Genomic DNA, 20,902 nt, shown 5'->3' with positions numbered 1-20,902 from the left:
ATTAAAAAAAGAAAAAAATTATAGCTTGTACAATGTGACATAGCAAATCTGATCTGGATGGCGCCTCCTTCCCTTCTATGCCTGGACTGGCGCCCATACAGCAGGATACAACCACATATAGGGTATCGGTGTACTCGGGAGAAATTGAGTATCAAACTTTGTGGAGACAATTTAATCCATTGTAAATGTTTAATTTACCACCCAAAATGAGTGCATTGTGAAAAAATATTACAATTTGTAGACTGCTAATTTACGAATCTAGCTATTATTTATTTAGGCCTCTCAGTGTCAATTACGATTTGAGCAGGTCCATCTAAATACGGGATTTGGTGATTTTACAAAAATTTTTTAAAAATGATACCTAAATTCTGAGCCTCATAACATTCTAGTAAAATATGTGGAATCTTAAAAAAACATCCAACATAAAGCAGACATTTGGGAAATGTAAGTTATGAATTTATTTGGGTGCGATGACTATCTGCATCAAAAGTAGAGAATGTAGAATGTTAAAGATAAATAATTTTTCCATATTTTTTTCCAAATTTTGTTTTTTTTCCAATAACTAAACAAAAAAGATTTCATCCAATGTGTCACGAGAAAACAATCTCAAAATCCCCTAGTTATCTCATAGCGTTCCAAAGCTATATCCACTTATAGGGACACAGGCCAAATTTGAAAAATGGGGCCGCGTCCTTAAGGCCAAAAGAGGCTGAGTCCCGTAGGGGTTAAGTATGCAGTATCCTTCTGACAGGCAGAAGTAATCAATCCCTGCACCATCCCCCAGCTGCTGTGTAAGAGTGAATCGGCCCAGGTTGGGTCTGTCTGAACAGTTCAGGAAGCTCAGTGTTAATGTGTAGGCTGAGGCAATCCAGCTTTCCCAAGATCCTGAATGTTATAATAGTTTTTTCAGCAAACCACTCAGCTCAGGGATTTAACAAGATATGTTTCTGCATCAGTATAGCTACAGCATTCTCTAAGTATTTTTGGTTCATTATGCATGAAATCAAATGGTAGATTTCTTTTTTTCTACTTATCTTTTGTCTGCACCAGGATACAGATAAGAAAGCAGCCCAGTAGCTGCTAAGCACATGGTGCAAGTAGATGGCAAGAGATTCTCTAGTCCTACTCTTCTGCCGCACCTCCCCCAGTATTTCTTTTTTGAGCTGCTGATGGTTTGGCTTGTAGTGATCTGTGTGCTGTGGAAGAGGTGCAGCAAAATATCTATACATTGCTGCATGTGTTCTCCTCCTTTGTTTGCAGGGTGTCAGGTTAGGTGTTAAGCCCCCTGACACTCGGGGCCCTTTGAGCAGTTGCTATGGCCGCTACCCCTGTAGTTACGCCTCTGAACATTGTGCTGCGATCAGTGTTTAGCTTGGCATATCCTAACAGCTGAGCTCCTGCTGCAGTGACCATGGTCGGTGTAAACACCAATCACAGCCATTTAACCCCTCAGATGCTGATGTTAGTACCCATAGTATTGTTGTTGTGTGCTGTGTATTAATCAAGGTATCACACCTATCACACCAAGGTCCACTTCTAGACAAAATAAAAAAGATAAAAATGAAACAACAAATCCCCTTTCTATACGGTATATCCCCTTTTTTATATAAAAAAAAATCCCCATATTTGATTTGATCTCATTTGCAATGTCCCGATCTGTCAAGTTAATCCATAATTTAACCTTCTTAGTGAGTGCCCAAAAATATGGATAAACATGCTGTTGTTGTCACATTATTTCCCAAAAAGTGTTATAAAAAAGATTTTGGTTTTAAAACAAGTCATCATATAGTAGCAAATAAACTTGTAGTTAAGATTTTAAGAAGACGGTGATGTAAAAAAAAGTAAAGACATAAAAAATGTTTTATAAAGAATAATGTTTTCATTGTACAACATTGGCAAAAAAACCCCCCATATCATCACGGTCATACTAATTGGCAAGACGAAGGTTATTCTAGCCTGTTAGCCTTTTTAGGAAAACCTAAAAACAAACCTTGTTCAAATGTTGCAGAGAACTTTGTCTATATCTCTATTTTCCTAAATCACTACCTTTAAATGTAACAACCATTATTTCTTTTGGAAAAATTGAGGGAGGGAGAGGGATATTTTCTAGCATTAACCGATTAAAGGAAGGTTGTCATCGCTGGCACAGAGTGTTCTGCATTAAGTTAACACATTTGATATGTTTTTTTACTTTCATTTTTTTGTTTTGTCAGATGAAATCTACAGCAATGGATTGATTTCTACAGTTATTGACAGCTGTAATTGTTCTGACTCCAGTGATATTGAATTAAGTGATGATTGGGCCACCAAGAAATCTCCAAAGATTACAAGAGCTAGCAAATCTCCCAAATTACCCAGGTCGTTCATCATCATCATCATCATCATCATCTATATGTTTTAATGCCTAAAGTGTATTTGAGCAACCATAGCAGAAAAATCACATCATTTCTTTTATTTTCAAGACTGATTTAATGATATATCAAATTGGTTAATGTCAGATTTTAGACCTGTTAATTGTTTGCTTCTAAGGAGGGTGGGCAGGCATGTTACAGTACCCTTTTCTTCTCAATGCTGCTACTTTTGTAGCACTTATTTTATGTGCTTTCTTTATTAAATGGACATCTAGAATATTTTGCTACATGTGAATTTGGGTTTATTGTTCAAGGGTGTGAAGCAGGAGTCAGTGAGTAGAAATCTAACAACTCCAAGTCTGGTTTTAACCCCTTCAGGACTTATTTTGGCCTTAAAAGGGACCTGTCACTGGATTTTGAACCTCCTGAGTAACAATGCCTACTGATAAAGTCTCTTCCTGCAGGAACGTACTATTGCATCCAGGTGTGCAAAGGGGTTAAAAATACAAAAAATATTAAACCCTACAAAACTGCAGACAGTGTTAGGAAATAGCCCTTGATATCTGTAACAATGAGTGTATTGTTCCTAGCAGCAGGACTTTGAAAAATACAGCTGGGCTTGAGGCACTGGGGTTCACTCCCAACACGGCTCTTTTCCACTGGAGTCAGAGCAGTAGCAGTAGTAGGGCTGGGAAGGAGTTTAAATGCAGAGATCAAAGACCACAGCAGTGTGATGAGGCCTGTGCTCCAGCTACAATCCTGGAAAATAAATGCATTTTTTACATCCATGGTGCTACAAACAACATACAGCTCTCCAGGGCTGCTACCTAACAATGTATACATATTTGTATGATCACACCTGCTTGTAGAAGCTTTATTGTTAATCCTGATTCTTATGACAACCCAACATTTTTAAAATCCAATTGTCACAGAGATCAAAAAAGTTCTGGCTGGGATTACAATGATAAAATATACAGTTCTGACTTACATACAAATTCAACTTAAGAACAAACCTACAGACCCTATCTTGTATGTAACCCGGGGACTGCCTATATATATATATATATATATATATATATACATATATATATATATATATATATATATAGCTATATATATATCCAGTTTTTGTAACATGAAAATTAAAAAGGGCCTTTTTAACATTTTTTTTTTTTTTAATTTTAACTATCCTTAGGTTTCACGAAAAGCCACAAAAAATTTTACGGTATTTCATAAAAAAGAAGTTATGGCCCTTAAACCAATAAGTATGACAATTCGCTAAAAATGCCCCAGTCCTTAAAGCTTTTTAAGGCTGGGTAAGAAAAGGGTTAAATTCCTAAGGAGTGGTCTTACTTCCTGATACCTGTCACAAGCCTCTCACCCAGCTAAACCAGATGCAAATACATTGAGGGAGATTTATCATAAGTGTCTGACAGAAAAACTGTTCTAGTTGCTCATGGCAACCGAAAAGAGCTCAGCTTTCAATTTATAAACTGCTGTGGGAAAATGTAAGCTGAGCTCTGATTGATTGCCATGACCAACTATAACAGTTTTGCTTTCAGACACTTGTGATACATTGAATCACTTAGAAATGTTTTCCGAATGGAATAAATACAGTATACTGGTTCAGCTTTTATCCCGCATCATGTCATTAGGCTTTCTGAAAAAAGTCTGCGTTCATTCTTATGATCATGACCAAGCGTCCTGGTGCGCCGAATGGGGTCATTTGATTAGTGTAAAAATAGATTTTTGGGCGAAACTGCGGATTTATCTGCCTTAACAAATCCACCTCCAGCATCAGCTTACATACCCCAAGGTAAAAGTATGTTTAGGTCAAAATGACCATTTTGAAGTGGTAGGTTTCCTTAAATTTTAAAGAAATCTGTGGATTTTTGTCTTGAAATCTGCTAATCTTCTAATAAATATTTTATTTATAGAATTAACATAGAAGCAAGAAAATCTCCAAAGTTATCTCGAGCTGCTCAAGAGATTACACGATCCCCTCGATTACCTATTAGGAAGCCTTCAATCGGCTCACCTAGTTTAACTAGAAGAGAATTTCCTTTAGAAGATATTACACAGGTAAGATTGATGGGAAGCTAATAACTTTTTCATACTATAGTGTATGGAGCTGTGTGCAGTGTGTCATTTTTTTGCAAAATGAGCTGAAGTTTTCATTACTATTTTGAGGACTGTGCGACTTTTTGATTACTTTTTATTACATTTTTTATGTGATGTAAAATGGTATAAAAGTCGCAATTCGGACATTTAAGCGCAATTTTCCATTATGGGGTTCACCGCTGCCAATGTCTGTTTTAATATTATGATAGATCGGCTATACCGTGTTTGTGATTTTTACCGTTGTTACGTTATATATCAGTTCTAGGGAAAGGGGGGTGATTTGAACTTTTATGTTTTTTAAAAAAATGTATTATATTAAACTTTTTTTTTACTATTTCTTTTACTATTTTTTTTAGACCCTTTAGGGTACATTAGCCCTAGATGGTCTGATTGTTCCTACCGTATACTGCCATACTACTTGTATCACAGTATATGGCATTTTAACATAGGATTCTGGCTCACTGTAATGAAACTGCAGAAACCAGACAGCCTCGGGTCTGCCAAAGATCGGAGGCAGTCATGGCAACCGATCGTCGCTCCATGATGACGTTTCGGGAAGTGTCGATAGGAACCAAGATGATGGTGCCCACACGCCACCGTCTTTTAAATGCCGGCAGCATTGGCAGGGTTAATGCCCGCAATCGGGCACTGTATATAACTCAGGGATTGCCTGTATTGTGCTTCTTCTGAAGACCATCAAGGTAATTTGAATCTGACCGGGTAGCTTGATGAGGTCTCAGATGTTCTGGAGGGTCAGATATAATGGAGGAGCAGTGCCAACCTGTCTATGCCCTGCAGATATTATGTTTTTTACTGGTTTTGGGTCTGATGAGTGACTGACACAAAACAAGTTAATGTTGATGTTTGTCCTAAAAACAGATGTCTGGTAGCCCCAGTAGGCACCATCAGTAGTCTACAAGCAAGCATCTGTCATCTAAATATGCTTCCCTCTGTTTTCATGTAATACTAAAAATAACTTGATTGGGGTAATTTTCTCAATAAAGCTATCAATAAGCAGTAAAATTAAATAATTTATCGTAATATGGTTAAAATATGTATGGTATCCATCCTTAACACTGCCCCAGGTTCAGCTACAGAGTGTGCAAGGACTTCTGTAAAACTGTCAGCTCCATCTCACTGCAGCTCCTATAGTACTGTTATTGGTACTCTTCAGTTTAAAGGACATCTACCAATCAGGATCAAGGACTGTAAACCAAGAACACTGACATACTGGTGTGTGCCCCTGGCAAAATCCGCTCTTTTTTTAACACCTTATGCCCTTGTTTTTCAAAAAAAGGATTTTAGAAATATGCAATTGAGCCTGAAGGACTTCAGGCTCCATAGCTGTTAAATAAGCCTGGAGCCCCCTAGGGGTAGTTTTCCTTTCAAAACAGATTTTTGGTCCTTTTCGTTTTAGTGATATAATGAAGACAAATGCATGTATACTAGGCCTATGTGATATGTATGAACTCTGTACATATTGCACTTTTATGTTGAGGGGTGGTGCATATAGTTTTCTGCTTGGGTCACTTTTTAGCCATTGACTTTTTTCATTTTCTAATTTAAAAAAATTTAACTTTTAATGATAATTGCATGAGAGTACCTATGCCTACAAGCTTAATGCAATTTTAACAATGTGACATGGTGTCCGTTTCCAAAAATATAGGGTTTTAGGGGTTAGTATAATTTTATTTTGTCAAATTTATTTTAATTTGTGCATGTCAAAAATGTAAAATGTTTTTCCTGGTTACCAGAGGTGCAATTGGCGAAAACCTCTTGACAGAGAAAGGGTTAATCATATATATTCATATTGTCCTTGCAGCATAACTACCTTGCTCAGGTCACATCCAATATATGGGGAACCAAATTTAAAATAGTTGGTTTAGCAGCATTCTTGCCAGCAAATCTTGGAGCAGGTATGTACTTGCACAATACATTTTATATTATCTCTCACATTTTTCTGTTTTCAGGTTTGTTGCCTGTACTATCGTATAAAAGAATTTTTAAAAATGTTAATGTGTTAATTATATTGTATAGTGTAAGCCAGGAGTGAAGTTTTTCTGATATATTTATGTGGAGCTGGTTCACACATTCACTTATAGTGCTAAAATATAAAAATGTATTAGGAAGGGGCCAGTTCATAGCAGGATACATCAAACGCACTTTGTAGTGTCAACTCCTAATTTTGTTTACAGCAGAGTTTCAGTAATAAAAAGTTGTTAAAGAGTACCAGCAGATTACCACCTTTCAACACCTCCTCTGCCGTGATTGACATCGTAAACCAGACTTCAGGAGAGCATGCTGTCCATCCATGCAGGGACATAAAGTACATCACTGGGTACATTCGGAAGCAGGGAGGACTTGATGTCACGACATTTTCTGACTGCTTAACTTCATACAGCCAATTCACATTTCTTTTCACAGTAAATTTTCCTGATGATGCCACAGTGCAGGTCTGTAATGGGAATATGATCTGGAAGGTGTTTAGATGCTTTACATGAAACTGAGTTTGTTAGGGCAATTTCTGCCTACTTGATCCCTTTAATGGCTTCAGGAAATGACAATGCAGTTGACCATATATTAAATTGATAAACATTACATTTTAATAGGTAGAGTTTATAAATGCTACAAGTGACCAATAATAGAATTATTTATTTGTTAACAGATAGTTTATCTTTTAAAAGAGTTCCTATATCAATATACATGTAGTGCCAGATACCCCCAATAGTTGTCTGCTTGACCCAAGTCCTTCCTGCAGCTCTAGTTACAGATTTCTATACATGGATGTTCATAACTTCGTATATCTGTGCATAATGTTGTTGAGTATAGACTAAGAAAAAGTGAGAATATTTGTAAAACTAAAAAACATTTGAGCAGAATAAAGAACATGGGAAACCATGGCCACCTTTTAGACTGCAGCATCTCAAAATTCAAAGTTTGTGGCACTAAACTCACTTTTGGTTTGAACTAAGGAATAGTGTTTTATTTTTGTGCCACTAATTGTTCAGTGCCTTTTTGAATATTGGAAACAACCCCCTCATAGAAGGAGTCCTGGATATGCCAGTTAGTGATGCAGTCTGACTTCCTGCCCACTTCACTAAACTTTATTTAGGCTAGAAGTGTTACCGACTAGACTTAGATCTGGGTAGGAAACAGTGGACAGTTCGACTGTTTTAAATAAGTATTTTTTTTTTCAATATTTGGCCTTCTGTTCATTTTTCTGGGTTACATAGAATCTGTTGCAACCAGGTTTTCACATTAGTCAGGATTCATCCACCTCTTTTATTACAGTTGTGTTATATTCTTATCTATCTTAATAAAATGTTTTAAAAATAAAAATCGTAGTGGTCGTAGTGGTGTGAAGGAGAAACACCCGAGACCTTTGTTTTTTTGTTCTCTAGGCTGGAACGAGTGCCAGAGTTTGGAACCCCACTAATTATAATGTGATGGTATATCCCTGTGGCTTTCCATAACAATACATGACACAAATGCTCCAATTATTACTTTTACCTTTTTGTCTGTTGTTCATACTAACACTTTTCTTTATCATATAGTTATTTATAAGACAAGTTTGCTGCACCTCCAGCCAAGGCAGATGACTATTTACCTTCCAGAAGTGCGAAAAATTTCCATGGACTATATAAATTTGCCAGTATTTAATACAAATGTTTTCAGTGAAGATGAAGATGATTTGCCAGGTAAGTATTTTGAAATTTGTACAGTTCCCACTCCATTTGCTCTTGGACCTGAAACATATCTTCATATTACTATAATTGTACTTGGAATTTAAGTCAATCACATGGAAAATTCAACATATACAGGCACTCCCCTGGTTACATACAAGATAGGTTCTTTTAAATTTTAGTCCTGAGAACACATACTAACGATAAAGCGTCATTGCCGACAGCTCTGATAACTGTTAGTTTACCGATCTAGTAAATTAGTGGCATCCAGAGGTTCCTCTGTCACTAGGAGTTGTCTGGGCATTGACACTTAATTTAGTTCATCTGACATATACAAACATTAGTTCAATTGAATGTTATGGAAAATAATGTTAATTGTTTTAAGTATAGCCAAGTTCCTCTTAGAAACGAGATAGCTGTCCTTGGATACGACCACCGCTGAAACAAAGTGGGGTACATTTACTTACATGTCTGAGGAGTTTACCCAAAGTGCATTCTTTGGGCGATAATGCACTGTGCCGTGATTTACTAAGATTGTGCGCCCGATATTGTGCATGCGTGCTTCCCCGCTCAGGTCCGCCGGAGTTCACCTTCTTCTTCCTGGTGTATCTAAGTGCATTGTCTTGCGACACAATTTGAATCTTAAATTCGGTGCTCAGTCCGACGGCACGCCCACCCCAATTTCTGTCACATGAAAGCCAGCACACAATTTGATCACGTGCGACACAATCCCCAGTTAAATACCTGTCACAGCGGCGCAAATCCCGAAAACTGTGAACAGTCCGACAAAAGTGTGGCCGCGGACCCTAAGTAAATAAGCCCCAGTGTTTCTAAATCTGAAATAGACCGGAGTTTCTGCATGTCCCAATGCTGTCCAATGGTAATGATCATTAAATCCAGGTGGTCAGGCAGCATTCAATTGATCATTGTTATTATTTATACAATACAACTTTATTGATCCCCTGGGGGGAAATTATTTTGTACATAGTGTTCCGGCAATTACAATACAAAAATATAGCAGTCACAATAACACAGAGACACAGACTAGACAGACATGTTTAGGGGATATAACACTAGGGGTGCTGTTGTGGCACTGACAGTGTTGTGGTGAACTAGTGGTGTACTGCTGTTGTTGGTTTGGCAGAATATGCACTGTCCGTAGCTCCACTGTTGCCGAGTACCAGCGCTTAAAGGGGTATCCATTACCGGTGCTCTGTTGCAACGAGGTGTGCGACATGTAGCCCCTGCTGCTGCTGATCTGCTTGGTGGATATATTAATGCTTGACAATTTTACACCATGTTGACTGCAAACTGCATGCTGGCAACATAATAATATAAATGTCTGTTATTTTTTCCAATACATTTTGTTGTAATAAAAAAGTCAGATTAGTGTCCAGAAAAATAAAGAACAAATAAGATGTTACATCTGTCCATAAAATGAAAAGTCATGTTTTATGTCTATTTTAATTTACAGTGTTATGGTGTAGAGGAAGTAAAATCAATTGGTATAGAAACAGATTATCTGTGTAGTATGTAAATAAATCTTTCAACCATTCTGTAACTGGTAACATATCATGATGTAGTAAATTCCTGCATTATATTCCCTCTTTTACAGTAACTGGAACATCTGGGGCACCTGAAAATAACCCACCTTGCACTGTGAATATCCCGATTGCACCCATCCATAGCTCTGCCCAAGCTATGTCACCAACGCAAAGCATTGGCTTAGTTCAGTCCCTGTTAGCCAATCAAAATGTACAACTTGATGTCCTGCCCAATCAGATGTTAGCCCCAGCACCACCAGATCATCCACCAGAAAATACGGTTCAGTATCCCGCCCAAAATCGATATTCTAATCCAGGGCAAGTAATATTTGGTGGAGTTGAAATGGGACGCATGTTACAACCTCCCCAGCCTCCTCCATCTCACCCAACCCAAGGTACCTTGCAAATGTCCCTTGACCACAATGAGAGAGATCATGAACATCCCCAAAAGGCAAAACCTATACGTCCAATTCCTCATTTTGCAGACGGAGATGCTGTTGTTTTTACCACTGTTCAAGAAATGCAGTTGAACAAGCTCAATCCTCCCCCTCCATACCCAGGAACAATCCCAGCCCCACCAACTTCAGCAGCACCTCCACCACCAATCCCACAACCTCCTGTAGATCTCTGTCTAAAAAAGGCAGACTTTTCTTTATTTTCTAGTGGGCACTACCAAACACCGCTAGGTTATGAACGAATTACAACATTTGATAGCAGTGGTAATGTCGAAGAAGTATGTAGACCACGAACTCGAATGCTGTGTACTCAAAACACCTATACACTTCCAGGCCCAGGAAGCTCTGCAACGCTGAGAGTTTCTGCAACAGAAAAGAAGATAAAACAACCTTGCACTAGTGCCACACTGAATAGACTTACTGTTCCTCGATATTCTATACCTCCTGGAGATCCACCACCATACCCTGAGATTGCAGCACAGCTTGCTCAAAGCAGAGGTGCAGCTCAAAGAATAGACAGCAGTATCATACATGCTACCTTACGGCGAAATAGTCGTGAGGCTACTCTCAAAATGGCTCAAATTGCTGATAACCAGCGGGCTACACTGCAGCATCCACCCAAATCAAAGAGCAGTGTTGTGCCTGGACAATACCAGCAGAGGACACAAACAGCATTGTACACATGCAGCCAGTGTAGTAGTAGCACTGGAGTTATCAGCAGTAGTATCAGTAATCATAATGGAAATATGAGCACTAGCACCATTGGTGCTGGAAATGTTCGGCCAGACCTACCGTCAGCTTGCGGTCCACAGCAGAGCACAGTTATAGTTCACTCTGCCAGCACAGCTCCTTTGGCATCACATTCCTCTTATAACCTTTTGAGTCCAGTTGAAAGTTGCAGAGACAGGACAGATTATATTAACTCTGCATTTACAGAAGATGAGTCGGCTTCTCAACATTGTCAAGTAGAAAAGCCAGTCAGGCATATGAATCTTGCTGAGGCAGGACTTACAATAAAACGTCCCCCACCATACCAATGGGATCCATTGGTAAATGAGGATGTATGGGTTCCACAAGAAAGGACAGCTCATAACACATTGCCAATTCCACATAGACCGCCTCCCCTAATACTTGGACAGGGCCAACATTTAGATATGTCACGGGTGCCATTTATTTCCCCTAAGTCAACTACCAGTCCTATTTCAACATTCCAATCAAATTATGGTGTTGGGATACCTTTCACTGCAGCATATAGTGTACCACCTTCTCTCCAACAAGTTCAAAAACCTTGTTCCCCAAAAGAACCTCTAGCTCCAGCACAGTTTGTGCAACAGGAGCCTACTATAGTAGTGCAGCCAGCATATCCCACCAACCTGCCTTGTTGCCCTTTGCCACCCATGTATCCAGGAAGTAGTAATTGCAATGGTCTGCAGCTTCCTGCAATAGCTCTGCATCCATGGAATACATACAGTGCATGTCCCCCAGTTCCAAGCTCACAAACTGCCCTTCCACCAAAACCTCATTTATTGCCAGAAAAACCTATCCTACCCCCTCCTCAGCCTGAACTCCAAAATAATGTGGGTACTGAGTTAATGGTGGAAACTGCTGATAATTTCCAGGAGGTCCTCTCCTTAACAGAGAGCCCTGTGCCCCAGAGAACAGACAAATTTGTGAAGAAAAATCGAAAGCGTTTGGATAGCAGGGCAGAAGAAGGAAATGTTCAGGCCATTACTGAGGGTAAGGTGAAAAAAGAAGCAAGGACTTTGGGCGATTTTAATTCCCTCATATCTAGCCCACGTCTTGGTAGAGAAAAGAAGAAGGTAAAAAGTCAAAAAGATCAACTAAAATCAAAAAAGCTAAATAAGACAAATGAATTTCAAGACAGTTCAGAAAGTGAACCGGAACTTTTCATCAGTGGAGATGAGCTGATGAATCAGAGCCAGAGCAATAAAAAGGGATGGAAAACAAAAAGGAACCTTAGGACGGCTAGTGACCTAGACGAATTCAAGTGTCGCAAGGCAAATGATAAAGACGATGGCAGGTTGGGAAGTCAAGGATTTGTATATGTAATGGCTAACAAGCAGCCTCTTTGGAATGAGGCGACACAAGTCTATCAGTTGGACTTTGGAGGTCGAGTGACTCAGGAATCTGCTAAAAATTTCCAAATAGAACTGGAAGGTAGACAGGTACGTAAAAACATTTATATCTTTTATAACTACTGTCTTTGACTACACACAATACTGTGTGTAGATTAATCCTAAAGTTATGAGGGGTAAACACATGCATCTGCATATGATATTGTTATATATTGTAATCAAGATATTTATTTTTAAGATGAAAATCAAATGTAATTTCTAAAATGGGTTTATATTTTTGAGGGTTATATTTTTATTACATTTCAAAACCTCTGTAGTGTAAATTAGAAAATCACCTCTCACAGCGGTCTTTCATTCCTGAGCCCTGTAATTTTCAATTCTTCCATTTTTTTTTAAGTGTTTATTTCTGAAAATGTCCAATTCAAAAAAAAAAAACAAACAAACAAGACAGGTCCAAATAGAACAAATACAGAAATAGACAAGCATGTGACAATGGGTCATTGCAACATAAAATGCAAAATAAAATACAATTGAAAGATGAACTAAAGGTAGATATGTGCTTAATAAATAGATCAGCAAATCAGGACAGTCAGCACAAAAACCACATTCAATCGGTGTCTCGCAATTCTTCCATTTTGTTCTGTCATGTTGGGAATTCAATTACACCTTAAATCTACCACTGGTATAAGAGGTTTTTCTTTTAGCTAAAGGCACTTTCTGATGGGCTCTGTGCTACTAATCCTGGAATATATCGTGGTTAAGTGCAAAAAACGTTGCTTTTGTCAAAAAATCTACTTTAGATGATATTCAAAAGAAGCTCAGCTGCTACATCATAGTAATTTATATTCAGTGGTCCGCCAATTTATAATTATGCACACCTCCTCTTTCGCTGGCCTCCTCCCCCTGTCTCTGAGAGCCGACGACGTCACCTGGCTCTTGGCGCTTCTTGCGTATTGTATACTACACTTGTGTGGTCGGCTGTTCCTTACAGCAGCTTTGTGAGAACCCGGAACAGCCGGCTACAGTAGTGTAGTATAATACACATGTGCAAGAAGTGCCAAGAGCCGGGTGACGTCATCGGCTCTTAGCTATGACGTGGAGGTAGCATTTGAATATCATCTAATGTTGATTTTTTGACAAAAGCAACGGTTTTTGTGCCTAACCACGATATATGTTCCAGGATCAGCAGCACAGAGCCCACCAGTAAGTGCCTTTAGCTAAAAAACCTCATAAAGCGGTGGTAGATTTTCTTTAAGTACTGTTTATTAAGATTCACTATGTATTTTTCATCCAGATTCAATTGTCTTTTTTCTATTTTATTCACTAGGTAATGCAGTTTGGAAGGATTGACGGCAATGCTTACATTCTAGACTTTCAGTATCCCTTTTCGGCCGTCCAAGCCTTTGCTGTTGCTCTGGCTAATGTGACTCAGCGTCTCAAATGAGCCTAGACTGCGGCATGGGAACATTTCAACAACAGTGGACATGGCAACATTTCAGTAGAATAGATAGCTCAAATGGGACAAAGAAAAAAATCATTAAATCATTTCAACTGGGAAGAACCATGACTTCCTTTGTGAAGAATTTCTTATTTTTTTATTTTTTACATGCAATATTGCTGATGGTTGAACAGGAGCCATTGTTTGTCATGATGGGAGTGTGCCTGTTGACCGTTCCATTGTGTTTGGTGCAATAGATGTTAGAATACTACATGGAAAACTGCCTTATTTATAATATTATTTTTTGAAAACTGAAATAGTGTGATTCATTGACCTGTTTTTTTTCCAGATTGTAAAATCACAAACAAAAAAATGCAACTAAGAATACTTTTAATACTTGAATGCATTAGAGATGAGGGGTAGGTACTAAAGGCTGGATTAATATGTTTAGCAATGAGTTCTGCATTTGAGGCATTTCTACAAACCTTGTGTTTTGTTAATGTTAGCAGAAACTAGAGTGTTTTAGTTTCGTTTAAAGAGAATCTCTATAGCTAAAAAAGTCTCTGTGGGAACATTGCTCGCCAAACATAACACAGCTTTAAAAACCTAGGGAAATGAGTAGATTATCTTAGATAGACCCCTTTCCTCTGCATGAAATTTTATTGGTAGAAAGTAAAGAGATTTGTATTTTCACTTGATTGATCCTGGACAACCTGTTTAGCTGTTTGGGGGATGGTACAGAATATGACTGATTTGGCAAGCTCTGTGTGCGCCATATAAATAAAGGAATTATACTTAAAATTGTACTTTAAAGCACAACTAAACTCTTAAGTTAACTTTCAAAAATCAGTAGCGCAGATGGTAAAAGTAAATTTCATAAAAAATGTTCATTTCACTTTTGTCCATGATATGGACAAATATGATATGGACATATTTTTTTTTTTTTTATCAAAGTCCATGATATGTTCTTGCATTTAGCAGGTTGCTTAAATCGGCTTTTTTTTTTTTTTTTTTTTTCTGTGCTCGCACTTATGGCTGATGGAAAAACTGCTAAAGTTTCTAATGATTTAGCCATTTACAAACAGTTAAAGATAGCCTTTTGTCCTTACTGAGTGGAATCATCAGGTAAAATATTGTCAGAGAAGTGAAGCTTTAGCTTTCTATTCTTTTTTATTTTTTGTATACATGAGAAAAAAACTGTTAATAGTTTTTTTTCCTTAATAAAGTATATTTTCACCTGCACTATTTACTTCTGAACTAAAAACAAATTGCTTCAAAGGTTTAGTTATGCTTTAAAAAACCCACTACCCCATGGATATACATTCTAAACATACTATGGCAGTCTTCTGTAACCTCCGTATATCTCCATTATCAGCGATGTAGGCTCAAGTGAACGGTGATGTGGCCCTTTCCTTAGAGGTTTTAAGGAGCACCACAGGTATGAATTGTAAGTTGTCACATTTTGTATTTCTTCGACAGCTGTGCCCTTGAAATCGTAGATGTTGCTGGATTTTAAAACTAGGCATCATCAAATACCTTACACTGTTTTTAATCACATGTAACTTTTTAGTCTCTTGGACCTGATGAAGGAACTGTATTCCCAAAATGGGTTGTCCTTTGAAGCATTTCAACAAATTCGAATTTTAAAAATGGTTTATACCTGGACCCTTTGCATATGCCTTTCCATTTATCCATCCAAATCTATGTTGGATCCCAGGATACACTGCAGCTCACTAAGAAGTGAACAAATACTGTTGTGCATATAATTTTTGTCTATTTAATGATGAAATTTCGATCATAGATTGCGCTGTTATTTGTCTTTCCCTTTTGTACAATGACACTTTTCCTTTTTTTTTATTTCATGAACTTGTAGGGCTGAGGGTTCATACAAATGGCTGCCTGTGTGTTTTGTATAGAATTTTCCTTTTGTTTATTGATGTGCACCTTCTGTCCTGAACCAAGGAGTATGAACTTTTATTTCTCTACTTTTTAATTTATGAATAGGAACAGTATTATGTTTTAGTGAAAATTTATTTTCACTGTACTTTATTATGTTCTCCTTGTCGATGCCTGCTTGATGTTATACCAGTACTGTTGATGGCATCTTACTATGATTTTCATCGAGAGGCTTAGCAGCAGTGAGTTGGATAACTGAAGGGTATTTACTACTTTACTGAAATAATTTGAATCAAAACTGCACTGAACCATTCTACTAAGTAACTTGAAGTTCAACTAAACAATGCATTGTTCTTCACATTTGTTTTGTTCAAGAACTTAGATTTAAAAAAATTCTGTCTCCAAGATGGTAAATGACAGCTTATGGCCACCATGACAGCTCCCACAGAGGTATCCTAACTTTACCACTTTTGTGAATTGCATATCAACAAAGGCATGTAGAAAACCTTCATTCACACTTGTGTCACTGCATAGATTTGAACTTTATACACTAGATACAGTATATGGCAAACACTGTGATTCTCGTTATAGTGGCTGTCATTTTTGTTGTAAACAACAATACAACAAATAAATAGAAGGCAAGTAAAGAACAGATGTGTATTAATTCTGCCATTCTGTTATATTTTTCTCTACATTTGAGGAATCACATCTATAGCGTACTGGAATTCATTATTGCACCTCTGTCAGGTGAGTTTGTGTACATGTAAAATCCCATGGTTTTGGTATTCGCATTGTAAAATATAAACTAATGTAATATCTGAGTAATATAATATACCGAACACGTTTATGATCATTATAAGATTAGGTTACTGGGCACTATGAGAATGTTGTTTCCTTTAATTTTTCCAATGATGACATGAATGATGACATAAATTGCATCTTTTCATGTCAGTTGCCCAGTAAACCACTCTAAAGAGTCAAACCAAACTTTTCATTGATCAGTAGCTGCATGACCAGTGAACAAATGAATTTTGTTCTTTTATTGACCATCTACAATCTACAAAATTGTGAGTGGTGTATAACAAATCACCAGCATCTAAAGTTAGTTTAATGCCAGCTTCAGATTAATAATGCAAGTCATTCTTTAGTGACAACATGTATTAATGAGCAACAAAACATCTTAATATTTAAAACTGGACGGTTTATAACTTTATCTTCCCGACAAACAGTACAAGAAATATGCCATTATTAAAGATTACCTTCATGTAAAACATGTTGTGAAAATATCATTGCCCTACTTTACAGGTTGTATCAAGATCCTTTGATCTACGCATACTAACAACTAAGACACCGCTAAACTGCTAGTCATCAATATATCTTTGCTGTAAATAAAAAATAAGTCCCAGCAATTTAAATATGATCTATTTATCAGAAAGTCAATATGACGGGTCATTATAGTTGTTGGTCAATGTCTACATGAAAATGAACCAGAAGCACATAACATGTGTTCAAATCTTTTCCCAATTTAGAAAATTATCCCCAACCCACATGATAAGGGAGAACTTCCTGATCGGTGAGTGTTTGACAGTTGACAACTTCCTGCCGATCATGAGAGTGGGACCATCCAGCAATTAGGACAACGGGGATCCTGTTCTCATTAATAGGTGAGGCAGCAGGGCAAACATGTGCCCTACAGCTCCATTCAGTTCTATGTGAGTTGCTGAAGATGGCAGGGCGCTGTTCTTTGCAATCGTAGGCTGTTCTCATAGAATGTAATGAAGCAACTTAATTTAATGCATGCTCTTGCTACTGCTCCACCCCTTAGTGAGAACGAATTGCTCTGGGGGATTTGATTGCTTGCTGATCAGATTAGGAAGTTATCCCTTAAATCCTCTGAATTGGGGACAACTTCTTAAATCGGGACAACCCCGATTGTCAAACTCCATTAAGGCAAGATCCATGTAGAATGTTCTCCAGATGACTGCCTCATAAGCTACTTATAAAGAATGAAGCCAGGACAACACAATGTGCCACTTCTTTGAAATTGTGGGTCAGCTAAAGTAGATGCATTTTTCTATTTTGACATAGAAGGTGCAGTACAGGTCCCCTCTGTATAAGATTTCAGTCAAACAGTATATGTCAAGTTAAAAGTGAGCAAATTCCTAGCGTTTTTGCTTGCTTTTTGCTGAAGATTTGGCCACTTTTTGACCCAAAGCAGATATCACTGCAGCAGGAAGGAGAGGTATTAGTCTTTATAAGAATAACAATCTTTATTTATGTAGCACTGTCATATTCCATAGCGCTTTACAAATCATAGGGGATTGTATGTTTATCTTTTTGAACTCCTGATTTTGGCCTTAAAACTGCGGCAAAATCTGCACATAAAGGCAACAAACTTTCCATGCCTCCATCTTAAATGGATTTTCCCACAAAGGAAAGTTAGGCCCTAACCATGGATATGGCCAAACTCACTGATCAGTAGGGGTCTCAGTGCTGAGACCCCTGCAGGCTGCAAAAACGAGGGGTCCGTAGGATTAATGGAGCAGACTGCCGCGCATAACCGCTCTGATCCATTAATCTCTATGGAGCTGACGGAAATTGCCAAGTGCTACGCTCACCCATCTCTGTCAGCTCCATAGAGATTAATGGAGCAGAACGGTCATGCGGGGCCATCTGCTCCATTAATCTGTCAGAGTGACTGGGGGTCCCCTTGTTTTCGCGATCTGCGGGGGTCTCAGCACTGAGACCCCCACTGCTCAGCAAGTTAGGCGTTATCTGGTATTCAAAAATTCATATCTTTATGATAGGTGATGAATTTGAGATAAGCGGGGATAAGACCTCCTTCACCCCACTGCTTGGTCCTTTGGAGTTGGTTGCTTGATCGTAGGCTAGTGATATCACATACTTCTGTTATATGACCTATGTACAGCTCAACAGTAGCCAGGGTCATTATATGGTGTGGAAAACACAAATCAGTATGGTTATAGGCAGCCATGTGCAGACAGGTCTCCCAATTTCTGCAGGTACCAGGCTGTTGGGCAGGTTGCTGTGGAGAGTAGTGTCTGGTTCACGTGTTTTTTGCATGTTTCACATGTTTTTTAAAATACAAGTATATCAGATACATTTAGGTTTCTGACTCCCATACTGTTTCTATATGACTGTGTAAAAGTGGTGTAATTGTAGTTGAATGTCATTTCCCTTTGTCTTTTGTAGTCTTGCTTGGTGTAATTGGTGGATTGAAATGATTGTATTTGGTAAAGCTGCAACTTCTAATATATGCTGCTTTCCATCTCCTTTTTCATTTAAGTTGCAGAATCTGTTTACTGTGTGATATGTTTTTAGTTGGTACCATAAAAATAAAAAGCTGTAAAACAGTAATTTGCCAAATCGGCATAATCCACTGGAATATAATTTGTTTGGAATCTTACATGGTGTAGTAAATGCAAGACCTCAAACTATAATACAGGAGTCTTAAGTATCTTTCCTTCTCACATTTGGTTATGACATCAGAATCTCACGATATAGCTAGGACCCTTCACAAGTCACCCTGCTTGAATATTACAAAATATTTCGTACTGATATTTTCTTCTTGTAATTTCACTTCATGAGTGCAAAAAAATAGACCTGAGGGGATTTTATGTAGGTTCAAACAGGATTCGAGAAGTAAACCACAAGTATATTACAGCTAGACTAACATAGGCAAGATACAAAAAGGAGAAAAGAATACCTCTCTTATTTCCTTTGCCTTTGCTCTCAGGAACCATGTCTGGCTATTTCTTAAATATCAAAATTGCACCAAACTGCTCTAAAATTAAAGTAAAACATTCTGTTTAATCTTCTGTAATTTTTATGATCTTGAGCTTTAAATCCCCAGCATATCAGCTTATACTAGTAAGCAGCTGCCACTCAGGGAAGCCTAAGAGGTTACTCCACCATTGTCTCATTCAGTCTGATGTTAAGATTTCACTTTCCCTCTGTTGGTGGCTGCAGGCATTTTTTAGCTCAATATTTTGCAGGGCATTTGAAGTTGGGTATCTGAAAAGTAGAGCTCTAACCATTCTAATGATATATGAGGAAATCAATGATGTATAAGTTATGGACATTTTAAAAAAATATATAGTTTTCAAGGGGCAATAGATATAAATTGTCAATCATTTTTGGCAATTTCCTAATTGTTGTGCTTTTGCAAGGCACCAGTAACATCACTGCTGTGTCATTTGTGCACATTCTATTCCTAAGGTAATTGCTTCTAGTTCAAATGTTAGACATGTACTAATAAATGAAAACACCAGAAATCATAAGTATTACATGAACACCTCACATGTAATGTTCTGTGACCATCTGAGCCCAGTTGTTTTACCTGTACATACTTTGTATTGTTTAGATGATCTAGCATGTGGCTGAAAAAAGACATTTGTTTTTATTTACCTCTATTTTCAGAAAGAAAACCCTTTGATACTGTATCTTTACATTTCATTTCTATTCATAAATTGCTTTGATCTCTCTGTTTTCTATAAAAAGTTCAATCTGATCAATGTGTGCGCTTCAAGAACCCTGAACAGACTGGTTGTGCAGTCACCTATGACTGCTTCAGCATGTACTGTAGTTTAACCCATATGTAATCTTTTTACATATTTGTGTATATTTTTTAAGATGCATTTAAGGATCATTGCTGATTTGCATTGTAAAAAAAAATGGAAGAAAAAAAAACTTTGCAATTTTTCATCATCTCTCTCTTTAATATATGTACTGTATTCAAACTGTGCCGTAGGCACTTGGAAGATGTAATGTGGTTTGTCTGGTCGTGTAGATGTAGATAGTTTATGGTCTTGAGGAAATGACTGCTCTGTTTCTTCCATGATGACTTGGATTTGTAATGGTTATATAGCTATTGCCTAATAAAAGATTAAAAAGGAAAACAAGTGTACATCTTGTGTAGTTTTACTTTGTTCTAATATCATTATTCTATTATTAGTCAAAACATGTAGGATTCATTTGCAACTGTTAAAATACAAGTTACCGTATTTCATTTATTTTATTCAACATCTTCCATTTTAAATACATTCAACCGAGAAAAGTGTCACATTAAGAAAACAATCACTGATAAAAAAGAAAATTTACCGAAGTATAAATAAGATTACAACATGAAGATCCTGAAATTGATAATATACCTTATGATGAATCACACAACGATTATTTTTGAAGAATCCTTTCCCAACACACAATGTAATAGTATGGCAGGAAGTGAGTTGCTGACATGCGCTGTACTATTGTGTATACTGATCACCGTGTCTATATGCACAGGGCAAGATTGCAGC

The 20,902-nt window shown here is 37.6% G+C and overlaps 1 protein-coding gene across 5 annotated transcripts in view; it reads left to right on the top strand.

Moving 5' to 3' along the window:
• TULP4 (TUB like protein 4) overlaps positions 1 to 20,266 on the top strand; it is a 244,597-nt gene extending 224,331 nt beyond the window's left edge. For all 5 annotated transcript variants that reach the window (XM_072141034.1, XM_072141033.1, XM_072141032.1 and 2 more), the window contains 6 exons: positions 2,214 to 2,358; positions 4,289 to 4,433; positions 6,295 to 6,388; positions 8,027 to 8,170; positions 9,771 to 12,340; positions 13,578 to 20,266. In XM_072141034.1, the coding sequence (XP_071997135.1) occupies positions 2,214 to 2,358; positions 4,289 to 4,433; positions 6,295 to 6,388; positions 8,027 to 8,170; positions 9,771 to 12,340; positions 13,578 to 13,694 (3,215 nt within the window). In that variant the 3' untranslated portion in view covers positions 13,695 to 20,266. The remainder of the gene's footprint in view (positions 1 to 2,213; positions 2,359 to 4,288; positions 4,434 to 6,294; positions 6,389 to 8,026; positions 8,171 to 9,770; positions 12,341 to 13,577) is intronic.
• The last annotated feature ends 636 nt before the right edge of the window (positions 20,267 to 20,902 follow it).

This window comes from Engystomops pustulosus, chromosome 3 (assembly GCF_040894005.1).
Source record: "Engystomops pustulosus chromosome 3, aEngPut4.maternal, whole genome shotgun sequence".
Classification (NCBI taxonomy): domain Eukaryota; kingdom Metazoa; phylum Chordata; class Amphibia; order Anura; family Leptodactylidae; genus Engystomops; species Engystomops pustulosus.
The sequence above is the reverse complement of the archived record's forward strand: the minus strand, read 5'-3'. Positions and strand labels throughout refer to the sequence as shown.